The following is a 27375-nucleotide window of genomic DNA, read 5'->3' as shown; positions in this document are numbered from 1 at the left end:
AACTTTTAACTCCAAAGACTTCCTGCATTTGAATAAAATGTCTGTGTTGCAAGTCAAAGTATGTTCTCCAAGTTTTCAAAATGCCCTGAATGTAAACGTGCTCAGGGCTTTAATATTTACAACAGAGTCATGGCAGCCATCTGCCGGAGTCGCCGCCTGGCCGGGACTGAACCTCGCCTGTTACCGACTCGATACCCAGAGCTGCTGCTGGGAACAGAATGTTTCTCTCTCAACACACGAGGAAGTGCAGTGTACCTTAGATAAAATGTTGCCCCTCGACACCCCCACCCACACACACCCACCCACACACACACACACACACACACACACACACACACACACTCTACCCATCCTCACCTCACCATCTCTGCCCGCGCTCCCTCTGCGGTCTGTGTATCTCACCTCCCCTGGCTGGCAGGCGGCAGCAGCACCCCTCCTCGGGTCTGTCAGGGTGCACACAGGGGGGTGCAAGTTTCCTGAGCAGCTTGAGCAAATATGGGAAGTGCCGTTGACCCGAAAAGCAACCCATACGTGTCACCGGTGCCACTCTTTTTCACCCCAGCCCATCGGTTAACTGCTAAAAGTGCGCAATAAAAATAACTGTGAGACTTTACGTTACATTTGCCATTTCTGAATTTGTTTTTTAAACATTCTTGATGGAGTGTCCTGAAGTGACTGTATGTTGGTCAGTGTAGGATCCAGTCTGTGACAATGCCGGTATTCAGCTCAGGAGGGTAGTGTGTCTGGGAATGTGTGCTGGTATACAATCAAGAAAACCTTTTTTTTTTCCCTAACGAAAGGCTAGATGTTATCTTCTTTATGTAGTAATAAAATGGGGCTCTGGCATCACAAGGTAAGCCATCAAGCATCACATGATTTCATGGAAAAACATTTAATAGAGGCCCTGGAGGTTTACTGTTATTTTTCTTTTCTCTAAATAGATGTTTGATTAGGGAAACTGCGTAGAAGCAGAGGGCCATTTTGTTCCTGAGTATTTGCCACAATCGTTTAATTCCTGGAAATGTTGAAATTCAGTCACAAATCAGAGAAAATTATGTTCAGGTTGACACAAACATCCTCCCGATTGTTGCGTCCGTGTGTCCCTCTCACCTCTTTCGCATTAAACTGCCAGATTTACCACAAACTGTGTCGGAAGGAGAGAGACATGCTTATCAAATTTACAACTACGGCAAGGAACCGCAGCGAGTTGAGCAATCACAAGCACCAAAGACACAGGGTTACACGCACATGTTCTTACTTTTGTTTTATTTATTCATCATTTTTCATAGTTTCTGATGCTGACAGACTAAGTTAATCCACTTTTGGAGCCAGATCACTCTCCGCTTTTCGTATTTATCCGAGAGAAAGAGAGACTGACGGCTCTGCCATTTAAGACATTTAAGAAATGGTACAGATGTACAGAACAATTTACAGATCCTATAATTCACGGTGCACACCTATAAGCCCTCGAGGAACGCTGGAACCTAAAAGCCAATGGGAACAGGTGCGTAGTTCTGAGAAATTTGTAGCTCCTACAAAGAAAAGCTTTGACAGGTTGTGCGTCTCTGAGATGTAGGTGAGTTCAAAAGCATTTGACTTAATTTACATGTTAGTGTTGAATGGAGATGAAAGGAGCAACTGTCACTAGGAATGTACCTGGGAAAAGCAAATTAAGGTACATTATTACAGTAGTCCTGCCAGCCAAGCCTGAGGGCAACATCATAACAGACTTGACTGATACATATAAGTAGGATTTATTGCAATTAAAATGTGAGTGCTGCAGCAAGTAACATTTGGCCTTATGACTATGATACTAGATTCATCTCAGCCTTTCTCCCTCTCCCTCCCTCTCTCTCTCTCTCTCTCTCTTCTTTTCTTTAGTTTAAAACTTCCTCAAGTCTGACTAACAAACATTCGGTTACAGCCACTCAGCTTCAATGGTGGGATTTCCTGCTTGTCTCTTATCAGTCAGATCCTGAAACAATGGACTCTGCCCACGCAAACTTGCACACCGGGTCTGTCTGCTCCGAGTGCTGCTGTCGGCCTCGTGGCTTTCCCCCTCACGGCCAGATGTCCCTCTCTGGGCCCGAGCCAAGTGATTGAGAATAGAGAGCGGGAAGAATGGTTTAAGAAAAAAAGAAAACAGATAGTGTGTGTGTGTGTGTGTGTGTGTGTGTGGACGGTTACTGGACTTTACATTAGCATTTGGCAAAAACAGAGATCCGCGTGAACCTCCATTTCACAGCTAAGTTGAGGTGATCTGAATCAGTTGTGACAACAGCCTCGGGGGACAAACCGCTGTGAGCGTTCACACACATTCAGCTGGCACTGCACTTGAGAAAATACAGTTTAATGACTGCCACATGTTGTCAGCCATGAATAATTATCTCCATGGATTACTGTACAGAATTTAAGGGAGACGTATTAATCTCATTGTTCGTCATTGTATTTTTACAGGCTTCAATATTTAAAAAAATAAAATAAAAATGAAATCCTGTTTTAGTCCCTTTAAAGGTTCACTACATAGTTTTGGGGAAGCAATTTTACTCATTTTAATACGTTTAAGGCCTAAAACAAACCATTTACCCACAGAAGAACATTTAAAACACTGAAAGAAAGGAAAAAAACATCAAATCCTCCATAAAATCGGCCTCCATGAAGGGAATTACAAAGAGGTGCACAGGTTGACTGCATGTTGGGCTAATGTTTTATCTGTGAGCGAAGGGCGTATAAAGGGACCACAATGTTTAATTGGGAATTCAATATACACAATTTTATTTACATTGACACATGTATTAGCAACACATCAAATTTACATAGTAACACTAAAGCCTCGGATTTAATAAATATGTAGTAAGATGCAGGCGGAAACAAACTCTTGTATGCAAGGGCAGCAATGAAATGAAAAAAATAATCTCTATTATTCTGGAACATCTCCTTCCTGGTTGAAATATCCAATAAGATCTTTTTTTTTTAATGAATATTACCATGAATATTGATGAGCAGACACGACCATCAGGAGCAGTCTGCCTTGTTGAGGCATTCACCAAAAGAACCGACATGACCGATGATGAATTAGCCAAAAATGAAAATGTCAAAGGTGCAATATGTAGGCATTTAGTTGAAAACATAAAAAAAAGCTGCTGTGAGCGAAGTAAAAATACGTGTTGTGTGGTAACCATGGTTACCATTTTCTGGTATCCCTGTCCACTTTATCCAATCAGGACAGAGAACTCAGTAGAGAGGCGGTCCTGTCCGCGGGGAGCAGGATCCTCCTGTTTGCTGCTATATCTGACAGTTCTGACATTATGATGTTTACGTATTATGTTGCTGAGATATCTAATGAAGTTAGCATGCTAACCAGCTAGCCCCCGATCCGTCCCGATGCAAAGCTCCCGTGTCAGCGATGTAAAAACACTAACACTCCCCCGGTGCTCTGAGCTCCAACTCTCAACTGCTAGCTGCACAGCTAACTGAGCTAACTAGCTTATTGCAGTTAGCGGTGGTTACTTCGGTGATATGCTGCCCCCTATTTGTGTGTGAATTCAGTCCTTACATATTGCACCTTTATCCAAAGTGACTCTCCTCTGTTTTAAGATACCACGGTGACAGAGACACAAGAAGCTCTTCCACTCGAAGCTACAGCCAGAAATCTGCGCGCACGTAAGAAAATACAGCATCATAAAATTCTGTATCAATGTACCACGTCTTCATCAAGATAGACATCTTCAAAAGCATCGACATTACTTTACAATATACGCACATTTATATTTACAAAAAAAAAAAAAAAAAAATAGACAGAGCAGTAAGACGGTGGGGTTTTAGTAGCCTAAACGACTTCATGAATCTTAAGTAGTGGCACCTCTTGACAGTAATTCTTTATAATCTGCATTCATACAGACACGCACACAGAGACAAGAAGACGTACACACTCTCGCACACACACACGCACACACACATTCATACAAACAAGCAGGACACTTTCCTGGTACTTTTCACAACAACATCCACCAGTGGGAAGAGGGGAATCATAATGGTCTGGACTGATACAGACTACTGGCTGAGAGGTGCTGAAAGTCCCACTTCTGATGGAGGAAACAGCTGGATACAAAGAGGAGAAGGACGGCGGGGAAACCAGCAACTGGTCGGAGGAACAATGAGATGACCGACCAATCTCTGCAGCCAGGCCTTCATTTTCCTCCAGCTTGTCACCTCGGGGAACACTGCAGTCTACTTAATGGCATTTTAACATGAGCGTCGCCCTGAATCTATCCACGATATATACTGTACAACAGCGCGGGCGAAAAACACAGACGGAGAGGTTCCTGGTCCTTCACGAAGGGGAAGAAGCTGAACGGCAGAGAAAACACATCTCAGAAATGGCAGTACCTGTCTCATGCTTGTAAACAAAGATCATACACTAGATGTGGCAGGAGAGCGACGATATAAACCTGAACAGTTATTTACACCCTTGCAAGAGAACTCTCCAGCAGTCCAGCTGTCCAAAAGTGAAACTATACACCCGCGTTACATGCCTATGTAACAAAGCTACTACGCACGCTAAGAGTTAAAGGCTTCTCAGAGTGTCTCCTTCCTCTGACGCTTCCCAGCTAATCATTAAGCAATGATTAACGTCATTTTCTATGGATATGTACACATATACAGTCAACAAGCATATAAAGAAAAAGCTAGCGTACCATCTCTGAAGACAACTGTGTGTGTAAAGTAATCGTGGACTGATCCACGTTATGTGTTAACAGATAAAGACACTTGCTCTACAGGTAGTGACATCCGACGCAAAAAGAGAGGAAATGTAACTCCTAATCGACTTATGGACTTCAAGCATGAGCGACCATGCCGTCTAATAGCTTATTCTGTATACCAGTGTCTCCATGTTTCAATTTAAATTGGCCCCTCAGAAAAGTATCTCCTTCATACACGTGGATCTGAACAGTCGGAAATAATACTGACAACAAAAAGGATAACAACAACAACAACAACAACAACAACAACAACAAAAAAGAAACAAAAGCTGCATTACGTGGTGTGTGTAATGGTGTGACGTTCAAGTGCCTCGAGTGCTTTTTTTTAAATTTTCTTTTTAAATCTTCCTCCAACAATCGCAAGAGCCAACCGAAACTCAAAACGCTACATAAATATCTGTGACAGGAAAACGACAAGGAATAACAAAAACACGAAACATAAAAGAAAATAAAATGTCTCCAACAGAGAGAAAGAGACGTACGGAGTACTAAAAAAAAACAAAACAACAAAATGACCTTTATGAAATGTGTAGGAAAAACTCAAAAGAAAAAAAAAAGAAATGAACAGAAAACAGTGTAATAATGTAGGTAATGACAGTTGTATAGAAACAGTTGATGTCCCTCCACCCTCCCCGGTGCCTGAACAGTTTCTTCACTATGAGCAGGGGAGCATTAGTCCAACTGTCCTCCCAGTAATCAGTAGGCAATAATAGTGATCACAGTGATAAAAGCCATTCCTCCTTTGCTGTTGTGTTTGCTGAGAGATGGCGATTACCACTCCGTCTGCGTGACAACAAACGCTTCCAGTACCAGGGCGGTGGGCGGGTGTAGTGGTCGGGCAGTCTGTGGCGGAACATTACAGGCACTTTATGAGGCAGCCAAACAGGTCGGGTGGGTCCTTACACCCGCTGGGCTCTGAGGGTCGTCCCCTCCAGGAAGACCTCATGCTGGACCAGTAAGGGCTGGGTCGGAGGGCTGTTACTGCCGGCTGAGCTGAGACTGTGAAAAGCCGCGCTCTGAGAACTGGGCTCCTCCCTGGCTCTGGGCGTCACAGGAAGCCTGGAGCTGAAGTTCAGATAAATCTGAAGATAAGGAAGAAGCGGGAGAGAGAACGAGGAGCGAGACGGAGATTGTGATGGTTAGGGGTTTTATATTGTTTCAGTTCCACCATTTCAAAGATCTCAAATTAAACTGTAAACTGTAAACTGTATTTTCACGAGTGCAGACGCATGTTTGTGATCGCTCATAGCGGGTTGACCCTCTGAGGTTGTTGTCGCAGCTGACTCTTGTGCGTGTTCTGACGTCTTGCTTTTCATTTCGTGTTAACAGGTCGACAGACGTGAGTCGTCAGCCATGTTAGCAGATCTATGAGGCAGCACGCTTTCAGTAAAAACGCTAACGTCATCAAGCAGCAACATCAGTCCGGATCAAAGTGGGTGGGCTGACATACTGACACTGACATCCAACAACCTAACCTGTTATATCTTGTTTGTTTCATCTGCACACAAACCCAATTGAAATCTGTGGTTTAGGAAAGGCCAGCCGATAATCCCTTAAAACCACGTCTTGTTCTGTATTCAGTTTTGTGTGGATTAAACAAAACACGATATAACATGTCAATTTGTAAGCTTAAAGGTAAATTCTGTCGTTTTTTTTTTTGTTTTTTTTTGTTGTGCTTTGGCAGGAACTAGGCTGGTTAACAACCTCCTGGCTACAGCTTCAATGTTTCAGTCATATTTTGATCGAACATGAAGGTGGTATTGAACTTGAATTGATCTCACTCTCAGCAAGAAAACAAATAACTTAAGCCTCTAGAAATGTCCACACATCCCTTTGAAGTTCATGGAAAACTGTTAAAGCTGCAGGGGTTTGACGGTTAAAGAACAATGTAGGCGTGAGGGTTCAGACACATCGGCTCACGCTGGGAGGCCTTCACCTAAATCATGTGTGACACTGTGGAGGTGACTTTAAAAACTCTTTTACTCGGCCTTATGTTAGACACCTCGCCTGCAGCTGTAAAAAGACAAACAATTAAAAACTTTTTAATACGATTTCAGAGTTAAAATTAGCCTGGTATCCATTAGTGTTGGTTTAGCGGTTAGCATTAGCATCCTTTTATGTGTATTAAAAATTGCGTCACATGAACTGAACTGCTGTTACATGAACCATGTTATATCAGCTTTCACCCAATGAAAGAAGCCTGGAGTCCATTAGTCTTGGTTTAGCAGTTAGCATCATCATATTTTCTGTTCCTGTCTTTGCCAAAGGCCTCACATGAACCATATGAGCTGTTTACCATGGAATCGCTCTTATTTCACGACCTCACAATCCCGCTGAGCGGCCTGTGAAACCTTATCGCTTCATTATTCTTACGGAATGGAATGTCGAACCTTTTATCGTTGAAGTAAATAATATCAAAGTGGCGCAACCTACATGCTTAGTGGCATCCGACAGCTGCTGTTCAATCCTTTCCACGACCTTCCTGAAGGGGGGTCTGTTGAAGGGGTCAGGATCCCAGCAGGACCTCATAATCTGATACCTGCACAGCAGCATACAAACACACAAACACCTTTATTTATCTACAGTTATCACGCACCCTTTCTTGTTTAGTGGGTGTGTACTGTTATTCTAAAAAGACACTTAAAAGTTTGAACATGTCTGTTTTTGTTCCGCAGGTAAAAGCCAAATGCAACAGGATGAGAGTGATTAAAATTCCCCAAACTGCATTCCTTATGGTCCCATCTCCTCCATCTTTCCAGCTCACATCAACACTTTTTCCCTGCAGTCATAATTTACCCGGATGACAACTCACATTTCACTGGGTGCGAACTCCGGAGCATCCATTCTGTATCCTTCTTTTATTAGTTTGTAGAACTTGGCGTCCACGGGCATACCAGGATACGGACTGTTTCCTACGTTCAGCAGGGAGATTCAGTTACATTATGCCGAAAACACACGTATAGCCAAACAAAAGACACACACGCACACATGCACGCGCGCGATGATCGATAGACGCACCTAGTGAAAAGATTTCCCAAAGCAGGATGCCGTAGGACCACACGTCACTCTCAAATGTGTACACACACTCAAAGATGCTTTCTGGAGACATCCACTTCACTGGCAGACGGGCCTGAAAGAACAGCGCTCGGTGAGGTGACGGAAAGTTGACATCGTTAAAAAAAAAAAAGGTTTGTGACTGACGACTCCTGCATGAACAAACTTTACCCAGAGTCAGGTATGCACATTATTCGCCTGGGGGATCTCAAAACAAGACTCATACAGATACGATCCCTTACACATATGAAAAAATGGAAATGGATCACAGTCTGCTCATTGCTTGTCACACACACGTCAAAATGAGTCAAGCAATTAGTCTTTTAGAAATATTACTTTCCTGCCACGAACTAACTAGCGGCAGCCACAGTTAGCAGCTGTTAGCGGTGACTCTCGCAATGTAAGTCCCCCAAGTATGAATCCGACAGATGGCCAATTCTTATATATTTGCACCTATAAAACTTGAGGAATGCCCCACACTCATTTACTGATGTATTCATTTATTTGCTAGTAAAGATCTGTAGTGTTTTCCGTTTTAAATAAATCAATAATATAACTAACAAGCATCATTACAAGTCGGTAAAGTCTGGGTATCTGACCTATTCTTTACTCGTTCTTATATCGAGAAATGCATGATGTGTGTCAGAGTTGGTATCTTCATAAAGTTTAGAGGGAGTGGGGAATCTAACAAGATAACATCATCCAGTCAGTATTGTGTTGTTTTGCTGTAATTTAACAGTTTGAATTGCTGTTAAACAACACTTAATTCAAGTGTCACATCAGAAACAACCACAGTCTCTTTGACTGTTCATGTCACTTGGGTCAGTTACATCATCGACAGCTGCACCTGCCACTTTGCAGGTGTAAATGTGACACTTTGTAAACACTTCTGTGACCTACCGGTAACTGACTGATGCATCGCTTTAGCAGAAGTAACGTTATCCAGACATTTCTGAGAAAGGCAACTGGATTTGCTCTTTGGTATTGAACATGTGTTCTAACACGCCTTCAAGATCAGACTTTGACTAGATATTTTTGTTTATTCATTGGATGAATCATCTCAACACGCACAGAGATGAAAAAAATAGATTACCAACATCACTGGGAAGGAAGTTAGTTTACACAGTAACTCCGACTGGTAAAGACTCTGCAGGGTCGACCAGCCAACTGATTTATTACCTTACAAACTGGGTGAATTAACAGGTCAAAACCAGAAAACTGTACAGCAGGGTTTGATTTAATACAAGGTTGGCACATCTGTAGTGCAGACTTACGTTGCCTTTTACCACATAGTTGGAGTCCGTGGTGATGTCTCGAGCCAGGCCGAAATCACAGATCTTTGCCACCCTGCCTTGAGTCAGGAGGATATTTCTGGCAGCCAGGTCTCTGTGGATACACTGAAAAACAAACACACCGCTGCCTTTAATATCTAATGGTACATGTTATATACATGCCTAATCAATAATATAACATTAGTCGTGAATGAAGTGCTATTTCCAATGCAGTTTGGTCTGGAGTTTCCACACTTGAATCTGTAACACACCACCGCTGACACTGACACATGAGCTCAGTGGCCACAGGATCCTGCCTCCACAGCTAATGCATTTTTCAACAGCATGCTCCAACACGCGTTTTAGATCCGTTTACTTCAGCGGCCGTGGAAACGCGATCCGTGCTCTGCATTTTGTGGCAATTCACATCAGAGCCTCATCCTAAAAAAATCAAGCGTGATCTTTGGCGTGCGACGCTCACATTTTTGGAGGCCAAGAACTCCATGCCTTTGGCCACTTGGTAGGAGAAGCTGAGCAGGTCCTCGGTGTCCAGAGACAGGCCGTCCTCGTCAAACATCGCACTCTCTGTGTCCGCCTCGACGTAGGAGCCACCTGGGAAGACAAACAGGACGATGGTTACGTTTTCTCAAGTGGCGCAAGTCTCGCTTCGGTTTGCCTTTCTGTGTATTTTGAGACTGAGAAAATTTGATGAATGGCTGGCATTCTTGCCTTTGCGTAGTGAGCGCCTCTTCTCGGATGAGCTCAGCGGCAGGTTGCCAGCAGCAGAAGGCCTCATGGTCATGTAGCCATTCAAGCTGTCACTGTGAAGAGGAAAGGAGCAGTCTGGTCTCAGCTGAGCACAGCCACACACAGGCACACTGCTGTCCAAATACCCTCATCCTACGCACGTTCTGGATAGTAAATACTAGTATTCTCTTGTCTCCTCCACACACAATAACCCTCTCTTTACACACAAAAAAAGAACCTGACCCGGCTGCGTCCCTTTGCGGCATGACGTTGTGGTAGTAGCAGTCCTCTTCAGGCTTGAAGCACATGAAGGATTCCCTCTTTCGGCGCAGAAAGTTGAGGAGGTCTCCGAAGCAGCAGTACTCCGTGATCACCAGCGTGGGGCCTGCAGACAAAGACAGATGAGATTTTGCAAAAAGCAGAGTTATTTGTTGAAATAAAGGCACAACAACAACAACAACAACAACAACAACAAAAAACAATTCTCTTTTCACGCCACAGGCTTTAAGTGATAACTGAGGACAACATGGCTTCCGCACCTCCAACAGTGCAGGCTCCCAGCAGGTTGACAATGTTCATGTGGTTTCCCAAGTAACTGAGGACTTTCAGCTCTGACATCAGTGCCTCTTTCTCTGTGGAATGAGCGCTTGCTGTGCGGAAAAAAAAAATAAAAAATCGGAAGATAATCAGCATGTGCACAGGGAGTGAAGTGAGCTCTGTGATTACATTTCGGGAGCTGGAGGCTAATTAAAATAAAAGGTACTGCGCAAAACAATACAGTAAAACCTGCTTGAACACCTACAGGCAAATCATTTATTTGCGACTACTTATTAAAGGGTAACTCCACCAATTTCACACGTTAGAATGTGTTGACTGGTTGTGATAAAGGTCCAATGAAAAGGAATTTTAGTTGCAATCATTTGAAAATTAACCAAAATTATCAAAAGAATGTGAGGAAATAACACTTGCTGTTATGTCGGACACAAGTTTCCTCCAGTGATGTCACTCAGTGGCTAAGTTGCATTGTGGGTAATGTAAATGCCAGGCTTTGAACATCTGTCGCTGTTGTGCTCAGTACTGACAGTTCAAACCAAATGATTTTCCGTATTTATTATTCCATGCATTCTTCTTCCTTTTTAGAAACCTGCTGCCCACATTAACCACAATCCAACTGAGAGACATCACTGGGGGAAAAGTATCAGATTACATGCAGCTTCCTCTGGAGCCACAAAAAGGGCTTCATGCTAAACTATCCAACGCTGCTGACAAACTTTGACATATAAAATTGGTGGTCTTCCCCTTTAAAAGTGCACAGTTACTATGCTCATTTGTCTGTCAAAATAGCTAAGCTGTCTTTCTTCCACTTCATTTGCAAGTGTGATGACGGCGCTTACATTTGAGCATTTTCACGGCCACCGTCATGACGGAATCTGCTTTGGAGAGTCCATATGCGGTGGCTTCCACCACTTTCCCAAATGCTCCAGATCCCAGCGTCTTCCCTGCAGATGAGACGACAGACCCAAAACTATTATTCCCCATTCTGTTTCCCTCCCACAAAACTGGCCCCGAGCCAGCATGCCAGCGTTCCTAGGACAACACCAGTCTTAGCCCCCAGGCTGTGTAAGCAGGCACCAGGACACGCAGGATCCTGTTTGAGGAGGTTTGTTAAAAACGGCACCCAGAATATGTCAACAATATTGTGTTTGCAGTGAGGGAGTGGGGTTTCATCATTAATGAGCTGTGGAACTGGTTGGTCTGTAATGACCATAGACGAGGCTTAAAACCGTAATACTCTGTCCATATACACAGAAAACACAGTGTCTGTCAATCAGCGTGAGGGCGCCTGCGGGTGCTGTGGTGATGTAATGCAGACTGCCCTGTTAGGCTCTATTACTGACGCAAACCACCATTTCTCCCCGTATTACTTTGATTTACACCCAAGGCATGAAAACCAGGACGTGCATCTCAGTGATCCAGAAATAATATGATATCATGGAGGCACACGCTGCAGATGATTTTCATGAAGGTGTGCAGGGCGCTCACCAAAACGCAAGTTGTTTCGAGGAAACTCCCACTGGTGATCGTATGGTAGCTGGGTAGGGTCAATGTACACGTAGTTGTTTCCATGGATGCCCTCGATAACTTTCCACTGGATCTGGTATTTTGGTTTCTGTCATGGATGCAGGCAAATAAAGAGAGCAAAACACAGAGTTTTTAACATGCTGCACTCACTTAACGATGAAAAAGGGTGTGCTGTGCAGGGGAAGGAGCAGCGCCGCTTTACCTGCATGTACTTGTAGAAGAGCATGATAAGGACGAGGCAGAGGATGCCAGCTGCTGATACAGAGCCAATTAGCAGAGGGGTGAACAGATCATGAGGAACAGTCCTCTCTGCGGGGACACAGATACGATCATGTTAAACACAAGAGAAGCAGCGAAGACAGAGTCAGTGGTTTGTCATGTTTACACTCTAAATGACATTGCACAGGGGCATTAAGGTAAGCTGCGGAGGGCTAAGTCACAGTGAAGCCCACTCTGGTCAAATCACAGCAAACTAATCCAATTATATTCGTCTACATTCTGTCAGACTCCTCATTTTGTTTGCACATTCTGCACTTTATTTTGTTTAACAGCCTCCAATCAGTTTTGATTACGCGGTATTCTGCTGCATTGTTGTTGCTTTTACAGCTGTGGCGCTGAGTAATTATATGTAATCAGGGCTCTGTTCTTTTGTGTCTGTCTGTTTGTGATGCCTTATTGTTTTGCTCCTCTGTACAGTGGGGTGTAATAAGCTCTTTAGAGATAAGAAGCTTTCTCTCCACTTCAAATCTGAGAATGCAGAGTCTGCAGGAACTAATCCCCTGTAAACCTGTCAGTGGTTTCTAAAGCCCTGTGTATTCTCTGCTGCTGCAGCTCACTGACACCTCCAAGCCTCCCACAGCCCCAGAATGCCCAGCACCACCAAAGACTCCTACTGCGCTCCACACTCTCAGCGCCTCCGCCTGGTCTGCTGCTACTCTGTGAAGCGCAAAAAAAAAAATCCTGGGCACACACTCCCTGAGGCCTGTCCTGCCAGGCCACAGACACTCTCCTCCATCATCATAATGCTCGCCCACATACCCGCTGTAGCCACAGTGAGCCCCCCTGAGTCCTGCATAAACCCCAGGTCCCCGGGCTCAGGCAACTTTGCTGTGCTTTCAGTTCCTGCACTGGCACCACTTTGAGGACAGAGTGCAGCAGATGGGGAAGCCGTTATAACAGGGCGGATTTGGAGTCACAAAGTAAACAAGGGACTGGGGGCTAATTCCTCTCTGCGAGCGACAACATCTTATCATGTCCGAGGTATCTCTCCTCGCAAATGTTTACCTAACAGATTATACAGGGACAGACTAGTTGTAAGACCAAGTTTATGGGTTAATCCTCGGCCGAATTGTGCTTTTCGTAAATATTTGGAGTTGAGGATTAAATCCAACGTGTTAGGGGGTCTACAGCTGCCGTGATAACTTTGTTTCTGAGTCCACAGAGGGAGAAAACGTAACTGTGATTGTGAAGTTTTAACGGAGGCGACATCGGGTGGAGAAACAGAAACATTGTGCCTCTGCTGCTCTTAATTCTAATCTGAAGGTGAGCACATGCACAGGATTACACCAGTTCATCAACAAAACATGAGACCACCAGGCGCCCCCCCACCCTTCACTGTGACAGGACCTCACCACTGATAGAAAAGAGGGTGTAAGCCTGCTCGCCCTCCACCGTCGCCACACACTCCAGGGTACTGAACCGTCCCCTGCTGACATTCACCCGACTCTCCACCTCCGTCTTCCCGAACCTTGGGCTGACCAGCGTGACGGTGATGACGTTCTGCTCCTCCACGGTGGCATTCACCTGTTGGGAGCACCTGAAGGCAGAAGATTATACGCTGTTGACAAAAGGCTGACGGGATCACGGAGCTTTTCAACAATTGTCACTTGTCAGGACACTTGTCTCCCTCTAAATCTCTGAAAACAAGACACACATTCCTTTCCCGATTCTTGGAAAAACTTGTCTGAGGTTGAATAACTTTACACAATGAGCAGGACCACAGAAAAATCTGCATGTATTTCAGAACACTGCTGGCGTTTAGTTTCAGTAGCGGTAAGAAGGATGTGGGGAATTCCTTCTGCACCCATGAAATCAAAGTGAAAAGTGTAACAGTGGCTCCGTGTTTCACTCCACTGCTCCTGTCATGGGCTCGCTCAGGTCACTTACTTCCTGTTCGTACAGTTGCGTGCCTGCATCTAATGAGCATTAACTGGATTTAATTATAATCAAAGTTTGGATAATCACTTATGATGCATCGCCTGTGCTGCTTGGGATTGGCGTTGCTACAGCAACCAGGTGCCCCTCCTTCGACACACTTTACGTTTGAAGGTGAAATTACAAATAAAGTGCAGATCTTATAGAAGCACTACATAGTTTTGTAAAAGAAATTCAGAAACTCATGAAGTTGATTTTTACAATATCAGTGAGGTGATAATGCAAACACAGAAATACTATTTTTCCAGAACTAAATAAACAAGCTGTTCTCAGAGGAAAATAAGGCCGTCAGAACACTGTTTGAGAGGTGGCAGGGTCCGCCAAATATAAACAAAGTAAAACAGTATGAAATTGTGTTGTCCTTTAAGGTCAGTTTGTTTGTTCAGTCATGAAAATGAAGAGGATTTGTTAATTTAGTTCGGCTCCACTCATTGTAATTACATCAGGCTGCAGTCCAAAAGTTGAGTGCACTTATCATAAGTCCGCACAAACAGAAGCTCTTGTCTCCCGCAGAAAACACTGCTCCTGAAACGCCTCGTCAGTAGCCTCACCTTTAATTCTGTGACTTTGTGACACCACAGAGTGACACATTTGTATGATTTACGCCTAGAGGCTAGTTAGACATGTGAGAATTAACTAAGCACAGCCGCTCTGTTGTTGTTGGATGTTCTAGCTCAGGCGTGTGTGAGCTGACCAATCAGAAGAGACTGTGTGTTTTGGGGGTGGGCTTAAAAGAGACAGGGGGTAAAACAGAGCGTTTCAGACAGAGCATGAATACAGTGCTGCAGCCAGAATGAGAAAACTGATACGTTTTTTTGATCATGCAAACCTGTTCTAGTAGAAACCCAGAATAAAAATAGGGAACCTGAATATAAGTGTGATAAGTCTCACCTGGCATACATCTGTTCACAGTAGTACCAGGTGATCCGAGGAGCGGGGAAACCCCCTGCCACACAGCGTACCTGTCCATCCACTGGGCCGTCATGAAACACAATCTCAGGTTTACCTAACAGACACAAGATAATGTCAGAATATGTCAGGTGAGAAAAAAAAAAAAAAAAAAACAACAAGCAGAGAGAGTTTTGTATTCAGTTGTATTGAACCATAGTGCAGTCTGAGCAGTGAGCTGCAGAGCAAAACTCATTTCACACAAAGGTCATGGAACCTTTTCCCTCATGTGGGAGCTACTCAATATTAACGCAAGGTGGGGCAGTGCAATTCATGATGTGGCTTAAGGGAACAAGAAACCTTTAAAAAAACAATCACAACTTACTGATCACAAAGATGGTAAAGGTCTGGTTTACTGATGCGTTTCCGTTGGAGGCTTGAAAGGTGTAAACTCCACTCTCTGACGTCTGGAGTCGCACCAGCCTCAGCTCACTGGTGTACCTAAAATAATTTACCACACTGAATCTTTAGCATGAATGAATTCGGCAGTTATGAAAGGAAAGAGCAGATTATCCTTCATTCATGCCAATGCTGCCTGAGAAAGAACTTGAACTGCTCGCATATTTGCTTTTTAGATTACAACTCGTCCTGTTGTGTTCGTGTGCACATCTGTTTCAGGAGAGCGTGCACATGCAAATCATTTCCAATTATCCTCCAGGCCACAATTTGGTACATGTTTTTCTCGCCGTTGATATGGCGTTATTGATGTTTAGGATAATTAATAAGGGCACAAACAATTCTGCAGATTTTCGTGGTTTCTTTTCCCCCGAAAGGCGTCTCTCGTTGCCGTTTCACTAGAGCCCTCGAGGCATTCTTTGAATTACAACTGCACTTTCTCAGGCAGCTGTGACAAGTGCAGCGGTCGGCTGCGTCAGTGCCTCTGCCAACCTGCCGCCAAACCAAAAGGTGTTAAATTCCACTGAGGTTAATGAGCATTTTCATCTAGGTGGTAAAACTGGGGCGCTCGTGGCGAGTGTGTGCTGTTTCACCTGTACTCGTGGCTGTGCGTGGTGATGACATGGTCGGTGGTGTTCCTCAGCCCCTGGTCCATTAAGCTCCAGGAGAAAGTGTGCGGCTTGGGATAAGCCTCCATGTCGACTCTCAGGGTCAAACTCTCACCCGAGCGGACCTGGATGGTTCTGTTGCTTGTGGGTGTTAGGTTGATGAATCCTTTTTCTGGAAAAAAACCAAACAAGGAAACGCGATAACAGAATGTCACAAGGCTTGCAGATTCATCAATATTCCTGTTTCATATTTATATTGTCAGAATGATTTCATCCAGAGACTTACAGGCAAGTCAACGCATGCACTTCACAATCCAAAGAAATGAGGCAAGACGACACATACTCACACACCACATGTGCCTTTAGAGAATGCTTGAGATTTGGGGAAATACACTAATTCACATTCAGGCAGAGACTTAAAGGTGCAGTATGTTGTTTTTGGGACGAAGAGGAAAAACTTCATTGATTTAAGTTTTACACAACTTAAAAAAAGTAAGTCAAGTAACACACATTGCAGCTTTGACTGGCAGCAGATCTCTTGGCACACTCACCATAAACATCGAGCCACACCGACTGCGTGCTGACCCCTTTCTCGTTCTCAGCTTCGCACTGGTACCTCCCGGCATCTTGATGCTGGACCGCCTCGATGTTCAGCGTGGCAATGCGCACGCGGGTGAAGTGCTCCGTCTGGATATGTGAGGTAGCATCAACCTTTGGTGGTTGCTGTGGATACCAGACGGCACCCTGTCAACGCCCAGAGATCTCTAGAGATTAACCCCGTCTGCGTGTCTATCCTCGCCAAGCACACAGATACTGACACAGACACACAACTGCCTGCATGCAAGTACACACACACACACACACATGCGCGCGCGCGGTCGTCCACATTGTACACACGGAGATCGGAGCGGAGATCCTGAAGCTTAGACAACATGAACTTTGACCCCTTTTATTAGCCATGTTTCCATTAAAAATGTTCATTCACATTTTGAAGAATATCGCATCAGAAATCTTATCGAAACGGGAATTCTCGATTCTCGCTCGCTTGAGTTTTAACCTTCAACACACGTGACTGATCAGCTGTTTCCGTGCACTAGAATCATTTGCATCAGCTGAGTGCAAGAACAATTACAGCTTACCCCATCATGAGTAATTTCTGAAGACCTTTCTCCATTTTGTTTCATGGTTTGTTTACCTCAAGCCTCCTTGACTTCCATCGTGTCACATAGCCATGTAGCCTACGCCGCGTCATGCTCTGACGAAATTGCAGCAAAACAGTTTGTGGAAACGCGCCAGATTCTCATTTTGATAGCTTTCACTTAAAGTTCACTTAAGATTCGCTTGATATTTTATGTAAACATGGCTAATGTCATTCATGTGAACAGATAACCACTGATACCAGGTGCAAAGGAAGGAAACCAATGACCAATTTTATGAGGATGATTAAATACAGCTGCCAGGTAATTATCATTTGGAGTCTTAGAATTTATTTGATGCACAAATTGAATATTTAAGTGTAAATATATAAAGAAAAAGAAAACCCTGCTGGTTGTGGGCAGTGATCTCAATGAGAGCTGATATTTTGTGGTTGACTCTTCCCAACTTTGAAGGAGACATATTAGGCTCATTTCCAGTTTATAATTTAATTTTGGGTCATTACCAGAAGAAGTTTACAAGCTTAAAAACACATCAGTTTTCTCAAACTGTTCAGTGCTGCAGCTCTGTATTAAAGTCTGAAACACTGTGTTTAAGCTCCTGAATACCTGCTCTGATTGGTCGGCTCATTCATTCCTGAGCCAGCACCACCGACAACATGTAAAGCAATTGTGCTACGTTAATTCTTACGTGCCAAACCAGCCTCTGGGCATTTAAATTGCAAATGTGTGACATGGTAATGTCGTGTGATGTCACAAAGTCATGGAAATAAAGGCGGGACTATTGATGAGGCGTTTCAGGAGCAGTGTTTTCTGTGGGACAGAGGAGCTGCACCTGGTGCGGACTTTAAGAAGCACTGGTGGAAAGGTAAAAACCGAAACAGCATAATAGGTCTCCTTGAAGTCTGATCAAAGCCCTTTAATATCTTAAAAGCCAACAACACTTGTGACTACATGTGCAGCATTTTCTAATTAATCAGCCACCAGCAGCGCAGTGCACAGCAAAGCAAAGGCAGAAGAGTCTCACCGAGCCAGGTGGGGCGACCCACTTCAGGGTGATTTCTCCATTGACGTTGGTTGTGTTGCACGTGAGGGAGAGCGCCTCACCCCGGGTAAGAATCACTCTTTTGGGTGCCTGCATCTCAATCACAGGTGGAGCAACGGGCACTGAAAAGAGAGAAAAAGAAATGTGACTCAGTGTTGATGTGTGTTAGGGAGCAGGAATGCACACACCCACGTGTATTTACGGCTCTTTACCTGGTTTCACTGTCAGGAAATAGTCTTGTGATCGGACTCGCTCTTCCCTCAGTCTCCCTGTGCACACATAGCAGCCCTCATAGGCCTTTTGTGTGTTGTGGATGGTGATGCCTTGCTTCAGGCTTGCAGAAAACTGGAGACCAGAGGCCAGAGCTCTACTGGAACATGTTTCCAGGCTCAGGTTGTCCAGACTCGGATCAGTTGCCAGGCAGGGGATGGAAGCTGCGTCTCCCTCTCGGGTGAGGATTTTGAACACCATTGGTTTTCTGAAAGGATTGTCGGGATCTGCCAAGAAAAATATGATGATATGATAACTACGAGTTGCTTGCTTCATAGCTGACGGTGTGATGGGCTACTCTGTTAAGATAAACAGCTGGTGCGGTTTGTTTCAGAATCAGAATCAGAATCAGAAATCCTTTAATGTCCCGCAGACGGGGAAATGTGTTTGTCACAGCAGCGACATAAAATTACAAAAACAGAAACATATTACAATAACAGGAACAATAGCAAAAAGTAAGCAATAGAATTAAAAAGGGAAGAAATAGACATATATACATATTTACTTGATGATTTACATTAAAGGAGCAAAATGTAAGAGTTTTAGCTTTGAAATATAAATTAATTAACTAATGTTATCAGCAGAATGTGAAGAAGTATCCCGTTGATGTTATGTCAAAAACGTCCATGTATTGTGTTTCAGAGATGTCTACTGCAGTTGGCACGCGAACCAGTCGGCCCAGGGTGTTGATGACGCCGACACAGGGATGATGACACCCGACCTCCGTCTCACACCTCTCCCACTTCACGGCTCTCCTTTGCCCGAACACGCTAAGTCTTCACTCTCTGATGAGTCAGAGTCCTGTCAGAGCCACTGTATACACCCTTGTAATTGTTTAATTGTATTCCCTGGCGTCAAACTGGCCTCTGTTGGTTTTACGAGCTGCGTTCGGTCCCAGGCTGCCATCAGCGCTCTCTTCACGCTGCCCATTCCGGTGCCACTTCACGGCAGCATTTCCCAACACGTACTCTGAGCTGCCAGTCAGCAAACTCGGCTTAGAACTGCAGGCTGCATGGCTAATTGAGCTAACTTGCTAAAAGCTGCTACTGGTTGCAGCAGTTAGTGGGTAGTCTGATGATGTGCTGCGCCATATTTGTTTGGAGTATGAACCTGCTGGACCTTTAAACCCCTGCAGGAGGAGAGAGAGGAACGTGCATGCCGACACGATGGAGCTCCAGAGGAACACGCACAAGAGTGATCTCAGGTTTGGGGGCAGGAGAGGCAGAGTAGTCAGTATCCAGCTGTGCATTGGCGGTGTAACAAACACCAACATTGCCCTCATTTGTGACAGAAAATGTGAGAGTGGGAGGACTTTACAAGAGTAACATACAGAGTCTTTCTTTTTTTCTCAAGGTGTTTAGCTGCCAGGCCAGTGGGAGCTATTAATGTCATCACAGATATTATCAGGGGATGAGTTAAAGTATAATAGTTCATATCTTTCCTAGAATTTACTGAGAACTGCAGTGGTTTTATAGAGTTCGTGTTGTAGCAAAGTTTTTGTCCCTTTAAGGTAAAAAAGGCACTTTTGAGACTTTTGTCTCAAATTGATCTGTATTCATTTGAAACTCTTTCCATTAAAAATACCAGAATTAGAATCAGGAATATTTTATTGATCCCTTTGGAAGAAACCTAAAACATTACAGTTGCTCCATCCAGAATAATAAACATCACACTATAGTGTGGTAGTAAGTTAGGTAGTAACCTTTGGTATCTATGTTTATATCTTACTTAAATAGAAAAAGGAAAATATGTGTGCTTTGCAGAACACTGTAACTACAATTAAATCAGTCACAGTGCTTTGAGCCAAAAAACTGGTTGTGGAGATAAAAGATTCTATTAGAGAGTAGAAATACATTTCTGAAATATGTTTCTTAAAACTTCCTTTATTTGTATATAATGGATATCCTATATTTGTCTTCTTCAAGTCTTAAAGAGACATGAAGAAGACGGACGTCTGCTGCTGCGTTCTGCATGCTTCATGGATGTCGTGATTTATTCATGATGTTTGTTTCAAATGTATTTTGTTGCATTTATTTTGGTTATTGATACATTTTTCTGCAAATTTTCAGCATTTCCTCTCTTTTTTTTTAATAAGAATAAATTGATTATTTGCATAAAAATTGGTGAATGGAGGCACACTTACTGATGAAAGCCTCTCTGTTTACTGTTCACTCTCTCTACAGAGCTGTGCCAAGTTACTACAAAGTGAACATTTCCTACGCTGCTGCTTCACATTAAAAGTGTCCACTTGTCTTTTATTGTCAAGCAGTCGCAAGAAACATAATGTATCTGACCGCAATCATTCATCAGAATGCATCTACAACACATTTGACAACACATCACCACAATGTGGGTTTTGTTTGACTTCGCTGTGAACTGATACAGCAGTTCCTCTCTACTTCTGTTGTATTTCTGCTTGCTGTTGCCACGGTAACCAAGTGTGTCGCCAAATCAAACCAAAACTGAAATCTTCCAAATTCAAAGACTTAGCAGGCACAAAGACAGATCTGCCAAACTGATAATGTGGCTGTGGCTGTTCCATCCAAGCTTTAACCATCTCAACCGCGATATCTACCTACGGAGGCAGCGCGTCGTGAAATCTTGATCAGTCCAATCACATTAACCAAAGCACAAGTTCATCAGCAGGATGAGGAACAGGATGAGCTTCCAATAATGCCACATCTGAGCCTCTCGTGTAAAAAGAGCTTGTTGGCTCAAATGTAGATGTGTGGATTGTGATCAGCTCATGATAAAAGCCTGCAGAGATGGCAGCTGGCCAAAGGGATGTGGAGTCACACAGAGGAGGAAATACAGTAGAGCTCAGCAGTCATGCACTCAATAAATAGCAACAGTATCTACTGTACCTGTCCTGGGCAAAGTTACAAACACCTTTCTCTGCAAAACACGCCCACGCACACTGCTCCCTGTCACTGCAGCACATTTCCTCTGCTCTTCCCTGCAGTCTGTTTACACTTGCTCTAGATTCCACTTCTCTTTCTGTTTTCCCACTTTCAGTTTAGTCAAATTTATATGCACATTCACGCAAAAAAAAAAAAAAAGAGAGACAGAAATAAAAGACGGTTTCTTCCATCTACCTTTCACGTAGACGTAAACGGAGGCTGTCTCCTGGGAGCTCTCCTCCAGGCAGATGTAGCGGCCCATGTGAAGAGGCTGAGCCCTGGGGATGTGCAGCGTGGACATCCCGTCCACCTTCTTCTCTCCCCGCACCTTCAGCCGCTCCTCCCGCTGCCACTGCATCGCCTTCACACCCTGGCAGCGCAGCTCCAAGGGTGCGCCGAGCGAGACGACAATGTGAGGGCCGGCAGGGGTGATGGTGGGCTTGGTGTTGCCTGCAATGGGATAGAGAGAGAAATCAACTGTCTAACATGCTACAGGAGAAAAAAAACTGACCGTCGACTTGAAAAAAATGTCCCTCTTGCTCTCAAACATCCCGAGTCCCCCACTGTTAAATGACAACACATGATCAGCCAAGTTGACTCTAAACGCTGCCAGGTAGTCCCATTTTGACCACACTGACAAAACATTATGCACGATCACGGCCACATTGCTGATAATTGCGCTCACTAAGAAAGTGAGTGCTCTCAGGCGGCGCAATTTAAAGTCGTGACGGTTGGAATTCGTTTTAAAGGAGACCTATTATGCTTTTTTGTTTATCTCCTTTCCACCAGTGAAAGATTTACATAGATTCTTGTGCATGTAAAAGATACTGAAAGTTAAAAAGGCCAAAATCAACACCAACAGAAGCTCCTCTCTCCCACAGAAAACACTGCTCCCGAAACGCCTCGTCAGTAGTTCCAGTTATGTCCAGCGACTAGATGGGCACGTAAGAACTGAGCACAGCTGCTCTGTTGGTGTTAGCGATGCTGTGCTCAGGTGTGTGCGAGCGGGCCAATCAGAGGAGACTGGGTATTCGGAAAGAGACAGGAGCTACAACAGAGCGTTTCACACCGCAGGCCTGCAGCACCAGACAGCATGAGAAATAGAATATGTTGTTTGACAGTGAAGCCTGTAAACCCATCAAATGAGCGTTAAACGTGCCCCCTTTTCAAGTCAGAGGATTTGTGAGAGAAAGTTGTTTTCCGACTATAAAAAAACCACAGAGCTGGGTTGCACTGCTGGAGGGAAATGTTGCAAACATTTTCTCACCGCTGCGAAGTCACGATGTGTCAACACCTACAACCCCACAAGATCCATGTGCATTAGAACAGCTTAAAGGCACAATCCCTGATCCGCAAGTAAACAACGGGATCACAGACTCCGAAATGAGAGCCAGTACAAATCCTGTTCACACAGGATTTGCACTGGCTGTCATTCCCAAATTGATCGAGAGGTCTTTTAATATAAAGATTAATGCTTGACAGCGTCGACATTTATGTATTGTCATGCTAAACCAGTGACTCCCGAACATTTAAGGCTCGTGAGCCCTAAAAACAAAGCAGAAGCTATCTGTGACCTTCTGACATGGATTGTGGCCTCACTGTGAACTGTGAGTAGCTCAACGAGGGAGTTGCTTCATTCTGTAATTGCTTAGTTTCAAAGTGGTGTACAGACAAAAACAGTTGCTGCTATGCACCAGTTAAGCGCAAAGAATACAGCTTGAACCATCTTGTGACCCTTCAGGTTCATCTGTGGAGCTCCGCTGGGGTTAAACAACTGTGTTAAAGAAACACAAACATTCTTATTTTCCACCCACAGCTCCAACTTTAATGATACACATGACTCTCCCCCGTACGATGGATTGTTTAAGATAATGACAGAAGGAGCTTTTAAAATTTGGACCATCATCACATGGCAGGTAAAGAGGACTTGCTGGGGGCTGAAACCTCAGCCTCTTGACGTCTGAGCCGAAATCCGTAATCGCCCGGAGAAATTAAATCGTAAACGTGAAATCCCTTCTCGGAAAAAAAATTTGGGGTTGATGGCATGAAATAAAACAAATTGTGTGAGCTGGAGCGTGAACCGACCGCACTGTGGACGGGGCGACCCAAAGATTTAATCTGTGGCACCAAGTGAAAACAGGTGGTGGGGAGAGTGACTGAGTAATGTGTTTGGTTTCCTGAAAACCCAACGCTCAACCGCCTCTACTGAAACCACTCGTGATAAACACAGCAGGGCTGCGGCTGCAGATCCCACTGGGGAGGCGACAGCAAGAGAGTGAAGCAGGCGGACAGAGATGCTCCCTCTCATCCTCCCGGACACATCTCATATTGGAGATCGCCCTTTGTCCCGTTCCCCCACGCTGCACTTCAACAGAAAGGGTGTGGTGGCATCACAGACTCTTCTGTGACAATTAGCTAAATCACAGAGCAGCAAACAGCAACGTATCATGATGCAAATATGTCTGTTGGGGTTACTGTTGGTAATGCTGAGGGCCGCTGTGTTTGCAGAGCGTCCATGCCTAAATATTTGGCTAACAACTGTGGAATCTAAGATCAATGTTTGGTTGTCAACATGGCAGGAAGGAGATAAAAAGGAGCATCAAGCTCTCAATGTGAAGTTTTGTTGGACGCTGAATGCGTCTTTATTTAATGAATCCTTAAAGGTGCGCTGTGTGGTCAGAACAGAGAAATCTTTATTGACTGATTTTTATTTTTTTATTTTTTTATTATTCCGAACCAAACTCAATAAGCAAAATCTCTTTTCATCGTCATGACTGAGTAAACTGAATTAACGAGCTGACCTTAAAGGACAACACACGACACAAGTTCAGTCTGTGGCCCCGCGTAAAGGCGCTCGAGGCAAACTTCACGGCGTGCCCTCATTGGATCACATGACGGAGACTGCGCACCCTGCCCGGGGAGGCGACAGTCAGTCAGACTCCCTGGTGATATCAACAAGGCGTGAACATCAACGGCTCGTTATGGGCGCACCGTAAACTATCTGTCGATCCGAGTCCACCTGATGCTGACGCACCGATGAGGAGCGCAAAGTTGAACAGCAGCAGTCCTTAGGAGTGTGTGTGTGTGTGTGTGTGTGTGTGTGTGTGTGTGTGTGTGTGTGTGTGTGTGTTCGTGTGGTCTGGCACTACAGCTTTCCATAAATTTGCAAGTTATCTCTGGGGAAAATCCCAAACGCCTGACAAGATAAGAACAAAAAAAAAAAAAAAAAAAAAAAAAAAAAAGGTTGACTTTAGATCACAGGTTGTAAAATGACCAAACATTAAAATAGCCAGCCAATAAAAACAAAACAAGAACAACAACAACATTCCGAGACGACATGGAGATATTTTGCAGTTATAATACAATTAAGTGATTATGGACTTCTCTGACCTCTGCGGCCAGACCGAAGATTTCGCCATAAATGGTCTTAGTGTGTTTTCAAGATTCAAGCCCAGAGCGAATAAGCACAACAACCCAAACCAAACTGCGGGGAAGACGTCGTAAACCTCTCAGTGTTACAGTCACGCACACACACACACACACACACACACACGTTACAAAATCTCCCAAGAGGCGAGTCATTGCGTAAGCGTGCCAACCACTCCTGGATATACCAGGTGCTCGTTTGCGTGCTTCCCAGGAATCAGAAGTTGCTGTTATATTTCCATAATGACGGTTATATGCGGCTCAACGTCGAGGAAAACCGCAACAACCTGCAGATTTCCATAAGACACAGCACGATCAAAACCATCATCATCCATCATCCTACTTCCCCTCCGCTCTTTAATTACTTTTTCCCCCCCCCGTAAATAGCGCCCTGTTCTCTGAATAAAACATTCATTATTAAAGCAGCGCGCTCGCATCCACATCATGAGCCGAGATATCCACTTTCCTGCTCAGGTTTCAGTGACTTCAGGTTGTCTTATCGGCAGCTTCTCGCAGCTCCCGCTGCACCGCCTCCCAGAACAAAGAAAAGTGTGCAGAAATGCATCATGAGGGCGAAGTGTAGCAATTAACTTCACCACAATGTGGATTATCTTAGTCTTACTGGGCTGAAAGGAACTGGCTGCATACCTGCAGTCATTACGAGACGGCCGAGAAGTGATCAGCAACAAGTTGCGTGCGTAAAGTGGCGCATCAAGCGCAAATGTCTTACCTGGATGGAAGGTTAAGTGTAAAAAGACAGACAGCAGTATCCAGTGGTATTCCATAATTATTATTCCATGGGTCTAGCTGTGAAGGTGAGCCTTTACGGGTTAAGGTAGCTCCACTCTTCTCGCGTCGGAGTTGAGGGAAGTTGACTGCGGGCTCTTGCGGAGGCGCACTTACAAGTCTTTAAAGGCACAGATGCTCAGCAGCAGCAGTCGTCGCCTATCTGCAAACATGCTGTTGTCCCGGAGCGCGCCAGAGGGGACGGTGCGGCCCGACCTGCTGTCTCTGACTGACTGACTGACCAACTGACTGACTGTGGCGTCAACTACATGTTTGTATGAGCCAGTGGTGGAGAGAGAGAGAGAGAGAGAGAGAGAGAGAGAGAGAGGGAGAGAGAGGGAGGTGTTTGGGACCTGTTGTGCGCTTGTGCGCAGAGACAGTTTGACAGATCAAGACAAAGATAAACGTCCATCCCACTTCGATATGTTCCCAAGAATTACCAGCTTTTTACACCAATGGAAAGGAAGCACGTACAGACAAACAAACAAATAAATAGATACATACATAGATAAACGGAACAGAGAAGAAATAAAATGAAATAATTACAGCCGTATCAGAGGTGTGACGGAGGTGAGCAGCAGGTTAGCTGATAGTCCAGTCTTGGAGGAAGTGAATATTGATCAGTTCAGCAACCTTGGACCTTTTGCACAGTCGCTCTACAAGGTCCATGAGCACCTTCTCCATGACCAACATGTCCAGAGAAGATCTCTGAATCTGTACATGACCAGTTCTGCGCAACAAGTCTCTCGACCGTCACACAGCCAATGGTTAACGAAGGTTTATGATCCAAGAATGAACAACTTTACAACACATGAGCTGTTTTAAAAGCTCCTGTTTGTCAGTTCAGCAGGTCACCAACCCAAAGCTACAGTGCTGTCTCACAAGTAGAGGCTTTAACATATATTTAGATTTGAGTATTTTCAGTATATTCAAATATTATTCTATTCATGCATTTCATTTAAAGAGGCCCTGTGGAACGTCTGTGTTGTGCTGGAAGCCGAGTTGTTGGTTTTATGTTCGCCGACTCCATTTTTTTTAACCTAATGATTGCTGCATTTGCTCTCTGTAATTCATACATGTTACCTGCTACAGTTTGCTGCAGAGGGTTAGCAGGGTTTAATTCATCAACGTCACAATGACCCTTTGTCTTCCTCATAACACACATGACATGTTCCGGGCCCACGCGGGCTCTCACAGGACGGGCTCAGTTGACCCCATTTTCCCATTGACTGTCAAACACGTGAGCCATGATGAATGCTTTCTGATGGCGCAACGTGTTCACCGCAATTAACATTTCCATCTTTTATTAAAAACTGCTGTTTACTGCAGTCCGCTGTGTGGTCACTACATCCTTTAAGTGCCCAAAAATTGGTCTCTTACCCTGCTGTGATCTCCACGTCTTCAGGCGGGGGGGGAACAAAATGGATGATGAAGGAAGAAATGCCCCGTCCTTTAAGGACAAGGACGGGGCATTTTGTCCTTCATCTTCCATTTTGGAATGTTCTGTTTCCATTTATTTCCATCTGTTTCTGTTTGTCATATGTTTTTTTTTGCTGCATTTTAAGCGGTTTAATGAATATGAGAGCTTTTTTATATAGCATCTCTTTAAAGAAAAAAAAAAAAAAAGGTTTCAAAGTACTTTACAATGAAAACCTCCAGTACAGGCTAGCAAAAGCAAACAAGACCATGAAGTTAAAGTATGAACAAGACA

The 27375-nt window shown here is 44.3% G+C and overlaps 1 protein-coding gene across 3 annotated transcripts in view; it reads right to left on the bottom strand.

The window, feature by feature from the left end:
- Positions 1–2751: 2751 nt before the first annotated feature.
- kita (KIT proto-oncogene, receptor tyrosine kinase a) overlaps positions 2752–27375 on the bottom strand; it is a 33117-nt gene continuing 8493 nt past the window's right edge. The window contains exons 1-21 of one of the 3 annotated variants that reach the window (XM_037114141.1): positions 25609–25896; positions 21648–21902; positions 18495–18779; positions 18265–18404; positions 16635–16827; positions 16069–16255; positions 15405–15520; positions 15023–15137; positions 13549–13733; positions 12120–12226; positions 11879–12005; positions 11230–11334; positions 10375–10485; positions 10079–10220; positions 9818–9909; positions 9570–9700; positions 9092–9214; positions 7782–7893; positions 7576–7675; positions 7197–7302; positions 2752–5845 (exon numbers count right to left, since the gene is read on the bottom strand). In XM_037114141.1, coding sequence (XP_036970036.1) covers positions 5663–5845; positions 7197–7302; positions 7576–7675; positions 7782–7893; positions 9092–9214; positions 9570–9700; positions 9818–9909; positions 10079–10220; positions 10375–10485; positions 11230–11334; positions 11879–12005; positions 12120–12226; positions 13549–13733; positions 15023–15137; positions 15405–15520; positions 16069–16255; positions 16635–16827; positions 18265–18404; positions 18495–18779; positions 21648–21902; positions 25609–25663 — 2970 coding nt within the window. In that variant the 5' untranslated portion in view covers positions 25664–25896 and the 3' untranslated portion in view covers positions 2752–5662. Of the gene's footprint in view, positions 5846–7196; positions 7303–7575; positions 7676–7781; positions 7894–9091; positions 9215–9569; positions 9701–9817; positions 9910–10078; positions 10221–10374; positions 10486–11229; positions 11335–11878; positions 12006–12119; positions 12227–13548; positions 13734–15022; positions 15138–15404; positions 15521–16068; positions 16256–16634; positions 16828–18264; positions 18405–18494; positions 18780–21647; positions 21903–25608; positions 25897–27375 lie in introns of those variants that run through there. The other 2 variants (XM_037114142.1, XM_037114143.1) reach the window with 2 other exon arrangements.

This window comes from Acanthopagrus latus, chromosome 11, assembly GCF_904848185.1.
Source record: "Acanthopagrus latus isolate v.2019 chromosome 11, fAcaLat1.1, whole genome shotgun sequence".
In the NCBI taxonomy this organism is placed as follows: domain Eukaryota; kingdom Metazoa; phylum Chordata; class Actinopteri; order Spariformes; family Sparidae; genus Acanthopagrus; species Acanthopagrus latus.
The sequence above is the reverse complement of the archived record's forward strand: the minus strand, read 5'-3'. Positions and strand labels throughout refer to the sequence as shown.